A 13,748-nucleotide genomic window follows, 5' to 3' on the forward strand; every position below is an offset into this window, starting at 1 on the left:
TTGCTTGCAATGCTAATATAACCATCTGCACTAGCTTCTGTAAAGTTTACACGAGCACATATTGTCAAATGGATGTTTAACATCCATTTGACAATATGTGCTCGCTGTGATAGAGAAAGTACATTCTGAAAGTTTCTCTTGCGCGCTGTCTGATTGTTAGATTGATGTTGATTGGTTATTGCAGACATTCGAGCAACTAGCATGTGTGGGCCTAGCAGTACTGCTTGTGTTGATACTCTCCAGCAGAGCGTGACACTCTTTTTGAGCCTGATCTCTTTCAAAACCAGCCAGAATAGGAAAGCCTGAAAGTGGCATAATGTGAGAATGTGCTATGAGAGAGGGCTGTGGTCGTGAGTGAGCCGTGATGTGATTAATTGGGGATGGGTATAGGTGTTAGAGAATGAAACTATTACTATGTTCTTGAATTACACTATCACTACGTTTAGGATTGAATTGCCTGATTCGTACTGTAGGCTATAGAATAGCTGTAGTACCGTTTTATGTCACCTACCACCTACCGTTGCCGCTTTAGGCCTCGCCTGTACTATTCTCTTATGGAATATGTTACCTAGCTTTACAAACTACTGAATTTGGTACCTGTGAATGGCTTCCTGGGTAGCAACCCTCCTTTTGGTAGCTTAGTGGCACATCTTGGTTTATTTGGTAGGTATCTTCTCTAGATCTGGACTACTATAAATGTGTACAAGTAAGCAGCCCCTGTGCTTGTGATCAATCTTACCAACAACCAAAAGGCAGCCACCACCGACAGCCTCGCACCAACGCGTTCCGTCTCCCCTCCTGTGGCTCGCCAGCCGACCACCACACCCCGCGCCGCCTCGATCTGTGCGTATCCCTTGCACCCGGCGCCGCGTTTGGCCTGTGCTCCCCGTTTCCCCTATACGGTACGCCTTACAGTAATTGCTCCGACGATAGGGGATGTAGAAATGATCATTTTCACGGCACGGCCGGCGGCAGACTGATAGAACCAGCTTTGATTGGGTCGCTAAAGATGTATTCGAATGAATTGACACTATTACTCTATCAAATTCGCATTGTGGGGTCACACATATTAGTGTGCGTGATAGTATATCAGTTGTGACACTATTTCAATGGTGATACAAATTGCAAAAACTGGGTGTAGTTCCGATCGCCTCAGTGATTGTACTTGCACAGTGGGTGTCAAAATGTTTCCTTTTTACTGGCCGATGCTTCTTTCGTTGTCTGTTCTATCTTAACTTGCCCTTTTATACCGTTGTATCGTGTCTCCCTTGAGTGCCGGGAGAACATTGTTCAAGATAGCATTCCATGTCCCTCTCTCCCAGTAAATAATTTCAGCATCACTCTCCAATTATTTTTCTTTGGTTGACAACTGGCCTTGCTCTCCGCAGCGCAGGTTGTCCACATACATTAAATCTATACTACTTCGTGATACGACAAATGAAAGAGAGCACTCACATTACAATTCACCCTCTTGCTCGAATTGCTTCTCCTTCATTCCGATAAGTGCCCTGTTTTCGTTGAACGTCGTCTTCAAAATAGGCTTCGTGAACATGTCTGCAGCCATCTGATGAGTATCACAATACCTCAGCAAAATCTTCTTCTCTTGGATCAGCTCCAAAACGTAGTTGCGACGAATCTCTACGTGTTTGGCGTGACGGACACCTTCTTTTCCCCATGCTATAGCTCCTTGATTGTCGAAGAATAACACAGTAGGATCTGTCTTCATGACATCAAATTCTTCCAATAGACTGCGCATCCAAACGACCATTTTGCATGCCTCACTGGCCGCGAAAAACTCTGCCTCAGTTGTCGAGAGTGCCATACTCTTCTGTTTTCTCGATTTCCAATAAACAGCCGTACTACCAAGTACAAGCGCATATCCAGACGTCGATTTCCTGTCTGTGTGGTCACCGCCCCAGTGTGCATCGCTGCATGCCGCTAGAGTCAATCCAAGTTTTCCGATTCGAAGGCAGAAATTCTCTGTACCTTTCAGATACCTCAAGACTCGTTTGCGGACTGCATGTGCTCTTCTGTAAGTCTCGACAAGTGTCGAGATAGCTTGTTGACAGCGAGTGCAATATCTGGCCTTGTTCGTGATGAGAGAAAGAGTAAATCCCACCAACTCTTGGTATTGCCGTTTATTTGCGAGTTTTTCATTTCCTTCAGAAATCCCCTTCGTGACTGCAGGAGTTGATACTGGTTTGCAGTCCTGCATACCAAATCGAGATAACAACAACGTCACATAATGTGCTTGAGATTAAAGACCTCCATCTGAGTCCCTTGAAAATGATATCCCAAGGAAAGTACTCAAGTTTCCCATATCCTTCATTTCTAACAGAGAGGATAGTTGTCGTTTCACAATCCCAATGTCTTCACAATTTTTCCCGATGACGATGACGTTCATCTCCATAGAGCATAATCCACAGCTCCTTCTTCCGAAACACGCACTTGGCGGTAATGAGTGCAGTCATACCCAGCTTTTCCATTACTTCCTTCCACTTGGTGTACCAGAGTTTCGGTGCCTGTTTCAAACCGTAGAGTCCCTTTTAAGCTTAAGAGCTTGTCCAGGCTCAAGCTATATCTCGGACCCAACAGGTGGATGAATAAACACATCCTCATCGACAGTACCGTGCAGAAACGCTGTTCTCACATCCATCTGATGCACGGAATACCCCCTCTGAATCGCGACAGGAAGTGCTATTCTTACAGTAGTGAAGTCAACCACTGGCGCGTACGTGTTGTCAACTAGTCTTTGCATAAATCCTTTCACAAACAGTCTGGCCTTGTACCTTCTACCGTACCATCTTTGTTCATTTTACGTTTGAACACAATCCGACTTCACAGGATCTTCTGCCTGTCCGGAACGAAGACCAATTCACAGTTGTCGTGCTCCTCGAGAGATTTCAGTTCATCTTTGATTGCCTCCTTCCATTTTTCAGAGTCCGCCATTTGCATAGCCTCTTCGACAGAGATTGGTTCGCTGTCTACAGTAGTCAAGAATGCGTTTCCAGGTGTATAAAAGTTTGGATGAGCACGATTTCGTGTTGGATATCTTCCCATTCCCATGCCACTTGTTTCAACGAGTGACCCATTATCGTGACCCTGACTACTGCGTAGGGTTTCATTTGCATCTTCCCTTTATGTTCCGTGTGTCGAAGGAACAGTTGGAGTATACGTCAACGTCTCCTGTACTGGTCCAGGAGCGACTGATGTGTTGTGTGTCAGGGGGCGACTACTTACACTGCTGGTATTAATCTGATCTTGGTTGTCACGGATCTCCCCAGGTGGTGTGCATTCTTCTGTAAGGTCCGCGTCGTCCAGTAATTCCGTGCTAGCGGACATGAACCAACTCTTCTCTGGGAAATCATTCTCAATTGCGCGGAGATGTCTTGCCATTACAGGAGCCTTTGTGTCTCTTAGCCAAACATTGTACTGACTGTTATCCATACATGCTACAATGATTCCTTCCTTCGATTTTGAGTCCAATTTAGGGCGCTTATTCTTTGGGACGTGTACCCAAGCCCTGCTGCCAAATACACGGATGTGATCAAGCCGTGGTTCCTTTCCAGTGAGCATTTCGTAAGAGGTTGTGGAATCATTTCTTGGGCACAGGAAACGGTTACGGATATCAACTGCAGCGGCAACAGCTTCTGCCCAAAAGGGCTTTGACAATCCTGAATGGCGCAGCATTACCCTCGCACTCTCCATCAAAGAGCGGTTTGATCTCTCAGCCATTCCGTCGACTTCAGGACAGTATGACGGGTTTTCTGGGCGTTCGATACCGTGTTCTCTGAGATAACCATCACAGCCGATGTACTTCCCACCACCATCACACTGCAAAGTCATAATTTTGCAGTCATACTTGCGCTCAAACCATGGACGGAAAAGCCGGAGCTTGCAGAGAACATATGACTTCTTCGATATCGGAAATACTGTAATGTACTCTGAGTACTCGTCAATAAATGTTACGTAGTACTCTGCACCTCCAAGTTACATCACGGCCATTCTTCCACTAACATCGCTGTGTATCACTTCTCCTCTTGATTGTGAGCGGAATTCTTTCCTTCGCAACACTAGCTTGTGCTGTTTTCCTTCAAGACACACCGCACAGTCATTTGGTTTCTCGATGTTGGAGCTAAGATCCAGCCCCGTAACAGCACCTTTTTTCGCAAGCTGTTCAATGTTCGGAATTCAGGCATGCCCTAGTCTGTGATGCCAAAACTCCTTCATCTTATTCGCAACCATAACAACCTTGATACTTGGTTTCTTCAGTGCGGCAGAGACAATATAGAGTCCTCTACTCCGTACCGCCTGCATTTCAATGCAGTCTTGATTCCACACTTCACAAGCACTTCGATTGAAAGTCAGAGTGTAACCATCTCTGCATAGAGCTGAGCAAGAGATGAGGTTCGCCTTCAGTTCCGGACAAACAAAACGTTCCTCATTCTACTGTACGAATCACAGTACTTCCACTTCCAACTGATACATCAAAGACCATTGTCCCGCAGTGTGTCGCTCTGATACAGTCTCCGTTGCCAAGTACAATCATCTTTTCCGATATCGCCTTCATATCGGTAAGCCAATCAGCACAGTTGACCATGTTGTCCGATGCTCCCGAGTCTACCAGGAGCTGTATAGCATCACCTTTGTTCTTTCTGACAGCCACCAGCATGGTCGCATGATTTGCGTGTCCTTCAAACACAGAGTCCTGGGTATTGGCACTTCTCTTTCCATTTTTGTGATCACGGGCAAAGTGACCCGTCTTCCCACACTTCCAGCATTTGCGTCTTCTATCATTCCCTTAAACGCCCTCCTTGGAAAGGAGTTAGACTTTCTTCTAAACAGTTTCTGTCCCGAAGAAGTTAGTGCTATAGTTGAATCGATCGGCCTCTTACCTGTAACATCCTTTGCCGTGTGTGGTATAACTACCTTCGTCCCGACCACTCGGAACGAGGGGGGTAGAGGTAAAGGAGCGCGCGGCGCTGGGTTACCGCGGATAAAAACCGTACGGATGGAGCCGAAAAGAGGGAAGGCTCACGTGGCCGGTCACGCGCAGCCAGTCGGTGGTGTTATAACCGGACGGCCGGTCACGGGTTAGAAGCCTGAGACAAAAAGAGAAACCGGAACGGGACAGAAATTAGCCGTAAATGGAAGGGAGGCGAGTCTACCTCCTCTTTACTGGGACGGGCAGGTGTCCCCGGTCTTAACCCCTAAGTGGGACGCCCGGACACCTCTTCCGCTACAGTAGCTGCTACCTACTGTGTACCAGCTACTGTACACAATTTCTTAATTTGTGCCATTAACTACTACTTACTAATTAGCCACCGTACGGATTATACACGCGTACACGCGGCCGCGATTGCAGCCGGCGGTTATGCCACGTTTTACCCGTGGCCACGCCCGCTGCTACCGGCTGTCCCACGTCGGACCCTTGGGGTACTACTGTACACGGCAGGGGGCGCTTGTACGCCCGCTCGCTACAGTAGCACCCGCCCTCCCGCGCGGTTATCATCTTCCCGGGGGGTCGTGGTGCGGAATTGTAGTGCACCGTGGACGCCCACATTTGTTCTTCCTACTCCTGTAAGAAAGTCGAAGAGACAAGTTCTCAGGCTACAGTGGTGTCTTTCGACTGCAGTACTGTCACCACATGCCCAAACGACGATCTTGACTTGTCTCCAAACGAAGCAAGAAATGTTGCTATCTTCATGTCCTGTGCGAGTTCCGTACCCATAGCAGAGAACTGATTAAAAATATCCTCGAACCCGGCTACATATTCCGACATGGTCTATCTTTTGTACTCCATGAGCGCTAGCTTCGTTTGAAGTTGCACCTTTGTAACTCGGTTTGAAACTGCATATCTCCCCTTTAAAACTTTCCGCATTTTAAAAGGATTGTCTTTCACAGGCAACACCAAACTCAAGGGCTTGTTTCCGAATCCCTGAATAATTGTGGCCTTAGCTCTCGCGATCGAGAGTTTGTCTGCTTGAGAAACGGAAGTCATAGCTTCAGCGTCGACCATATCTTTCAGTACAGGAGACAGAACATCCTTCGCCTCCAACGTGGCTTCAGTGCGCGCCGACCAAATGTGAAAATCCTGGCCCTCTTCTCCTTCGAACTTGAATATTTCTTTGTCTCTTCCATTGTTAGAAGTCAGCAAACAAAAAACGAACGATCCAAACTCCGGCAGAGCGACAGCTCTCAGAACAACAAACAGAAGCGGATTCAGGCAGTCAGGTATGGCACTGGTCCCATAACCACTTGCACAGTGGGTGTCAAAATGTTTCCTTTTTACTGGCCGATGCTTCTTTCGTTGTCTGTTCTATCTTACCTTGTCCTTACATACCGTTGTCTCGTGTCTCCCTTGAGTGCCGGGAGTACATTGTTCAAGATAGCATTCCATGTCCCTCTCTCCCAGTAAATAATTTCAGCATCACTCTCCAATTATTTTTCTTTGGTTGACAAGTGGCCTTGCGCTCCGCAGCGCAGGTTGTCCACAGACATTAAATCTATACTACTTCGTGATACGACAAATGAAAGAGAGCACTCACATTACAATTATTGTACGGCGATACTTTACGATGTTTCTACGGTTTTAGTGGGTTTAAGTAGGATTGTGTAGTGTATATAACGACCAGTCTGAGGCGGTGCAAGTAAATTGTACGACATCTTCACCTCGTCAGAAACCATCTTCTTCAGTTTCTCAACATCACTTAATACTCCTGTGCTTTTGTTGACGTATCCAAACGCGACAGGCATCCATCCATCGACAAAAACAACCTTTCGTTGTTAGCGTGTAAGGGTCCTAATAAGATTCGTTCAAAATCGTGCGTAAAGGGTTCAACTTTTTCTGCCCAATGGTATGCGTAGTGCTCAAGATATTGATCTATCGCAAGGTCTGTTTCAGATGAACAACTCTTCTGTTTTCTAAACGAAGATATCTCACCCGTAGCCCCATTTGAATTCCCTTTCAGACGAAAGTGGATTCGTGTGAGCCTATGCAAAAGCGAAGTCGACCAAGAGGTATCGCTTCCCGAGGCACTGCAAAAAAAATATGGAAATTCTGTCTACTTTCGAAATGGTATGTGGTCTCCTTCGAAGAGCACGTGTACGTCTTATCGATATGTTAGCACACGCAACCATGTATGCGTCGCTGTCATTGAGCCCAGAGTTTTCGATTGCAATGCTTTTCTGTGGGCACGCAGATAAAATGGAATCCATGCCGGGAGGGGAAGCTTCTTTCCCAGCGGGCATAGCCGACGAACTACTCACCTAGACGATGTCAGCAACTGTTTGTGATCAGAGCAGTGATGAAGACTGTTCTCTGAAATCGGAGGATTTGCAACTCACGGACACAGAAAGTTCATCAGATTCGGAGGCGTCTGTCTATCCCGCCAATTGGACTCTTTCCGAGAATGAAGAAAGGGACCTACTCTCCGACCATGAGTTTCATTCCGGAGAAATTGGAAAGGCGCATACAAGACAAAAAATCTCACAGCTTCCTGATGCATTTCATCGATGCTCTCTTACGGAAGTACACGAATCTATTGAGAACGCAGTATCAGAACTATTGAGCGACTCATGGGACCTTAATTCCAAGGTGCAAATAGTGTGCAAACTGCAAGCATTTCTGCAGTTCCCCAAGCCAAGAGAAGGGTTCCTGTCTGAATTGAGCACGTTTCCGTTGAAACCAGTTCGCGGGGTAAGGGTAGAGATAAGAAAGGCTCCGTATCCTGAGCACATCGACAAATGTTGCACTGAAACGATATCACATACTTTGTCGTCCTTCCACGACACGGGGGCTCAAAGCAGGCTGGCTTCACAGGGATTCAGGGCAAGTCAGCAATGTCGAAAACGACATAGAAAGCTGGACAGGCCTCCCTTGGTCCCTCGGCCTCTCGGCTCTGAGGCATCCAAGCAGTGCCCACCGAACAATTCTGGTCCTGATGATGGAGAAAACAGCCTGCCAAGTCCGGACGGCGCAGAAGCCGAAGAAATCAAAATGTTGCGCATTTTGCAAATCCGTTGACCCTTGCTCCCGGAATTTGATATTTGACGTTTGCCGTCGGCATGATGTGCAGTTTTAAGGAAGCATCCTGCGTCAGCCCAGAGGGCTCGGAAGCATTTTAGTAGCATTTTTTTAATGGCAGGTTCTCTGTAAAGCATCTGCAATTTGCATCTGCCAAGGTACTTCAGCTCCATAAAACGAATATCTTGGCCTCCCTTAGGTGTACGTAATTCAATGAGAAAGTGATAGTCGCAAAAAGCTTATCTGTCGACACTCTTCATTCTGGTCAGCTGCTGGATGTGCACAGCTCTATGAACAAAACTTTATCAATGCAGGGGCTCACGAGTGAAAGATTCAGCAAAATATGGAGAAAGTACAGAGCAGTTGACTCAATACTTCTTGCGTATAGAGATGCGCAGCTTGGGAGAGGCTGCATGACAGTATCTGATTGGCATATCCCAGGATATGCTTATCAGATACTGTCATGTAAGGAGTACAGTATCAAAGTGACAGATCCATCAATCAGCAAGGAGGAATCTTTATTTTTCTAAAAATATGTGGGGCTCTGTAGTTGCACCGCATAGACGTCAAAGACTCACACCTGGGGCAGACACGATGGATGCTCAGCTTGCGGGAGATTGGGACATGGCCTGTCCTTGATGGGGCATGGTAGCGAAGGTGGCAGATGTAACGGTGGACCACATAGCAAAATTTCTGCGATGAAAATGATGGGATTTCGCCGTGCCGATTGTGTAGAGCGTTCGGCGTTTGGTTTCACGCGCAAGGGTCTCGAGTACGGTCGTGGTGCGGGTGCTCGGGGCACCTAGCGGGTCGAAGGCCAATGGGACGGAATGGTCCAGCATGGGAAGTTTGGCGTCAGGCCCAAAGTGGAGAGCAGTAAGTGCAATGCGCTGATGCGAGCAGATCATGGCGGTGTTAGAAAACGGGAGAAAACAAAAACAACTTGTCAAGATAAGGACGACATGTCATCACGAATGTGTACAGTATACTGTACCGTATGTTGCGGACATGGGTGCGCAGAGTAATCCTCTATTTACCAGAGAATGAAACTTTGCTATGCTGGTTCTTGACCAACGAAATACCAATGAGATTATGAAGTCTAGTTGGTAAATTGAATCCCTGTTCAGCGTCGAATGTGACTGAGAGTGTCTGATGCAGGCTGGCGTTCGTTCCCTCCGCAGAAAGTGGAAGATTCAAGCGACCCCCACCGACACCTATCGCTTTCGACAACCGACATGCCTTCCAGCGAATCGTCTTTTGCTGCCGGATTTGAAAGGATGGCCAATACAACTTTCCATCTGTTTTCCAAACTTGCCATGAAAAGAACAGCACGGTTACTGTACATGTACCCCATGCGGAATGACAGTTTAGCCTTGGATGGCACCTTAAGTCTGCTTGATTTGCACAATTCAAATGAGGTGTTACACACGAATGGCAGAGTCGAAGTTTTCTCATTCCTGGGGCGTTCCCGTTTAATCGCAAGCATCCTGTCGTATGTTACACGTGTACGGAGCTCCCGCACGGTACATAGCACAGCCGTCGCTCCTTTGCTCATGTTGTTCCATCCAGATAGTACACCATCAGTAGATAAGGGACAGCCTATACGGCACGCCAGTCAGGACATCAGAAAGCCGCCGCCGGCCGCTCTCCCCAAGGAAGGGAGTCATCCGGTGTTCTTGGAACCATACCTCAGTAAACACAACCAAGGTCTTGTGAGTCTCTCCCACACTCCCTAAATAATGCGTGCCGCACAATATCCTGTAATCGCAGACACGGTAATTACAGTGCATGTTATTGTGCAGAGTGACAATGAGCCGTACCCGCACTATTCAGCATCTTGAAACCCGCTTTCAATGGGGGCACGTAGCAAAGAATTGGAGATTTCTACGAATGCCCAAAAGTACTTTCGGTGAACATTTTCTGCCAGAAGTTATGACTACAGGGCTGTACGGCTGTTTTCCATGAAGTGGGGCGATATGTACCCTATGACTACAAGGGTACAGTAGTATACCCATCGGCATTTCGGCAGGGGGGGTACACAAAATCAATAAAACCCAAATGCGTGCATCTCGCCTCGACCAAAAACTCAGGTGGTACGACTTATACGCAACTTACGGCACAAGTCGTACAGCTAAAAATTGCCCTGCAGCCTGCCTCTCTGCCAGCTACCCGTCACAGAGCTCAAGTTTTCCCATCAAACATGAAGCTATGGACTACAGTTTCGACCCTCGTGCTTGTCTCTCTCTTGTCGCCCGCTCTCTCTCGACGACCTATCAACCGCTGCCACCCTCCGGTTAAACGTGAAGACGCAAGGTTCTGTTGCTCTGCAACTGGAATCGGATGTATTCCTCGTGGAGGGAAATGCAAAAAAACACGTCTCACCCCGCTCAACATACCATGTGAAGACGGGTTAACATGCGTTGTATTCAACTTTGGCAAGCAGAGCACCAGGAGAGATTCAAGAGGAAGATGTCGAAAGCTGAAAATGAGGCCGCAGAGGTGTACAATCGAGAAGTGCAGCCGCACGGGAAAGAAAACCATTTGTCGGATATCTGGTGTAATTGCGACGTGTGGTGCATGGGCGAGACGCAGGGATTCCGGTCCGAAACCAGAATGCCCTCGATTCTGTACAAGACTGTTGCAGATCCCACAGCCAAAAGGGAGTGATGGGCGCCTGTATGGGAATGTCGGATGCTTAATTGTCGCGAGCTGTCGCTCCAACTTTAAGATATACGGTCCCGTCGAGAGAGATGCGAGTGATATATGCGCAAAACCTATTTCGTCCAGGTTGGGACCCATGTGTTGCAACAAATACGAAATAGAATGCGCCGAGCAGGGGGAGCGCTGCACAAACGGACCATCGGAGTCGCTCTTTAGCCCGAAAGTATGCAGAGACGGTTTGACATGCGTTATTTCCGATCCTGGCGATGGGCCCAATCCCCCCGAAGGCAAGTGCGAATTGCGAGTTGAAAGCTAGATAAAGAAGAACTGGGATGCGCTTCAGAAGAAGACACGATAGCAAAACAAGGCCGTTAATGCTTAGAAACATCCTTCAAGAACGTGTCTTGCAAAGAACATATGCGTGATGTAGACATACTATTCGCGCTTTTGTTGCTCATGCCTGTGAACGCAAGTAATATGAGTCTGTGTGATGTAGGCGCGTTAATGGTCTTCTCCGAAACGAGAATTTCAACACTGTGTTGACTTCAAAAGTTGACAACCAGCTGTTCACCGCATGCAATTCTGTTTATGTAATTGCTAAATGTCCTTGGTTCTTCATGAATAGGAATAAAGAAAACAGCTGCGCGTTTTAGAATCACCACTGCTCGGTTCAAGTCACGAAAATAGGAACGTACCGTGGATTGGGTTTGACGGATATTTCTGTAAAGGGACCGACCTGCTCTCCAAACGAAGGAAATCCAGCCGAATAAACCGGGATTCAGTGTGCCACTCAAATCACCTTCGAAACTTTGGTGTACAGCAGAGACGGCGATGGAATCGTTGAAAAGTTTATGAATGAAGTTGAACTTCATCCAATGACATTTATTGGGAATGTTAAAAGCACTGAGTTAAATCGCAATATCTTTGGATGACTGTTAGCTTAGTTTCTGAAATGAGACGTGACAGTTGATTTGTCTTCTCTTTGATGGGAAACTTTTCTCTCATCTGCGGAGACAAGGTAGGTATTCCATGAGTTTTTATCAGTCAGAGCCACTTGTTAGTCATTTTCGGACCCTTTGGGAAAGGAGGGATAGACCTAACCGGGATTCGAAAGGACTCTATGAATCCATCCTCAGTAATGATGGAGTCGAAATTCTGACCACTGGGAGCTGTAGAAGCTCTTGTGGGCTTTCCTCGTGGCACTGCGGTGCAAAGGGCTGTACAGAAGAGAGCAGAAAGTAGCACGAGAAACAGAGACATTATGCGAAGGCTTGAGTTGCGAGTGAAGGGTACCAGCTTTCTTGAGATGAGTGAAGGTGAAAGGTTCTTGTGCCGAATCGAGAGGGACGGTTTCTTGTTCTGCTTTATATAGGCAATAAGGCAATGAGATCATTCATGGGGGAGGTACCCCTACGCTCAGGTTTGAAGCTTTTCTCTATCAATTGGAAAAATATGCAAGAAAGAAGCTATAGAATATGTCTGAGACCATCCGCATCGCTTTTTGGCGGTCGTGGCAATATAGATGCCATAAAGAGACCTGAGCGGTCAGCTTGTTGTTGATCATCTTGTACTTCTTCACGAAAAATGAGAGTAACAATGACTTTAATCATCCGAAAACATTAGAAGAGAAGAATGGCAGACAGAAGAACTCCCGCACGTCTTCGTCACCATTGAGTTGACAAAGAATGTTCGAAACAGGCCTGAAATGAGGTGAACGTGTTTCGATAGACGGGGGCTGCATTCACCTAATGCCTTGCAAGCGAATTTAGTTCTTTGCATTGCAGGAACAAAATGCTATATCGGAATGCAAAGCAGAAACAACAAAAGAGAAGACAGGCGCGCCTATACACGTACAGGACCCTGACTGCAAACGGAAGTGGGACTTGATAACTTTCGCAGGACAGTTTCTCCTCCCAACTATCACTACCGATATGATCCATGCTTAGAGTAGGGCTAAAGACATGCCTGAAATTCCCGCTTCCCAGTTCTATGTATTTCTCACAGTGAATCGCTTGTCTTCATATGGCTGAATCTTGACGGGAAGTATGAGTCGTGAGCTGGGGGTTCGTGTGATTCTGACAAGCTGATCAGAAGGCGACGGTGGTGACACCTTGCCGGGTGGTTGTAAATGGCGAGGGCAATGATAGAGAAATAAGGCACTCCAACGAAATGTTTGTTACCATAATCAAGGCCATGGTACTGCATTGTATCCGGTATCGCCAGTGGTAGTTGTTGCACGATTGGCATTCGGGCGCGCTGCATACCCTGTAATGGAAGAGGATTTCGAAAAGGATGCAGTAGAAACCGCTTGTTAAGAAGTCTTGATAAAGGACAGCGGGGTTTCAGAAATACTTGCACAAATGAGAACAAATTCCGCAGTTCTGCACGGTAGAGAGGAGGCTTTTAGGGTGTAGCCACGGAAATTTTCATCTATGTTTCCGTTCGAAGAAAATCATCCAAATCGTTAACCGCCGATCAGAGGATATGAATAACAAACGCGCTTGGAAAGCAGAAACAATCTCGGTCGAGATGGCTTGGTTTTGAATGGCACATCGAGACTGTAATCGTATCGAGTTCCCCTGGTCACAAATCGTGACACAGCCAACAAACCCTGACAAAGGCCAAACATGTTGTGGCTCCTCTTTAACACAACTGTAAGAGAGAAATGACTCACTCTCGTATTCTCACTTCGTGACTGTAATCGACGCAACACCAGGGCGCGAGCCGTAATACTGAACAATCTTGCAGTCCTTCTGATGACGAGCAAGAACTTTTGCGACAAGAAGGATACAACGCACACAGGAAGAAGTCTCAACTTAGAAAGGAGGGCTATGTGCAGCAGTTGCATTACTCAATTCTCTTCCCGGGGAAGAGGTGACGGGCTTGGCAATTTCTATGTGTTGGATTATTAAGTCAACCCTCTCTTTTCCATAAAGTGAGGCACGTCTGCGTTCATAGTCACTGAATGCATGGAACCGCTTTTGCAAAGGACTGGTGTGTAGAAATGGTTAGCTAGAGACATTTCGTCTCCATGTAACTCATGTTTGACTGGCCTTCTTCC

At 47.0% G+C, this 13,748-nt stretch overlaps 1 protein-coding gene across 1 annotated transcript; it reads left to right on the plus strand.

Moving 5' to 3' along the window:
• Nucleotides 1-10,226: 10,226 nt before the first annotated feature.
• CHC_T00005296001 (hypothetical protein) lies at nucleotides 10,227-11,003 on the plus strand. The gene has a single exon (XM_005717055.1). The coding sequence runs from the start codon at nucleotides 10,227-10,229 to the stop codon at nucleotides 11,001-11,003; it is 777 nt and encodes a 258-aa protein (XP_005717112.1).
• The last annotated feature ends 2,745 nt before the right edge of the window (nucleotides 11,004-13,748 follow it).

This window comes from Chondrus crispus, genomic scaffold (assembly GCF_000350225.1).
Source record: "Chondrus crispus Stackhouse genomic scaffold, scaffold_28, whole genome shotgun sequence".
NCBI classification, from domain to species: domain Eukaryota; phylum Rhodophyta; class Florideophyceae; order Gigartinales; family Gigartinaceae; genus Chondrus; species Chondrus crispus.

Excerpts from the sequence above, each read along its gene's own strand:
- CHC_T00005296001 (XM_005717055.1), top strand. The coding sequence starts at position 10,227 with ATGAAGCTATGGACTACAGTTTCGACCCTCGTGCTTGTCTCTCTCTTG.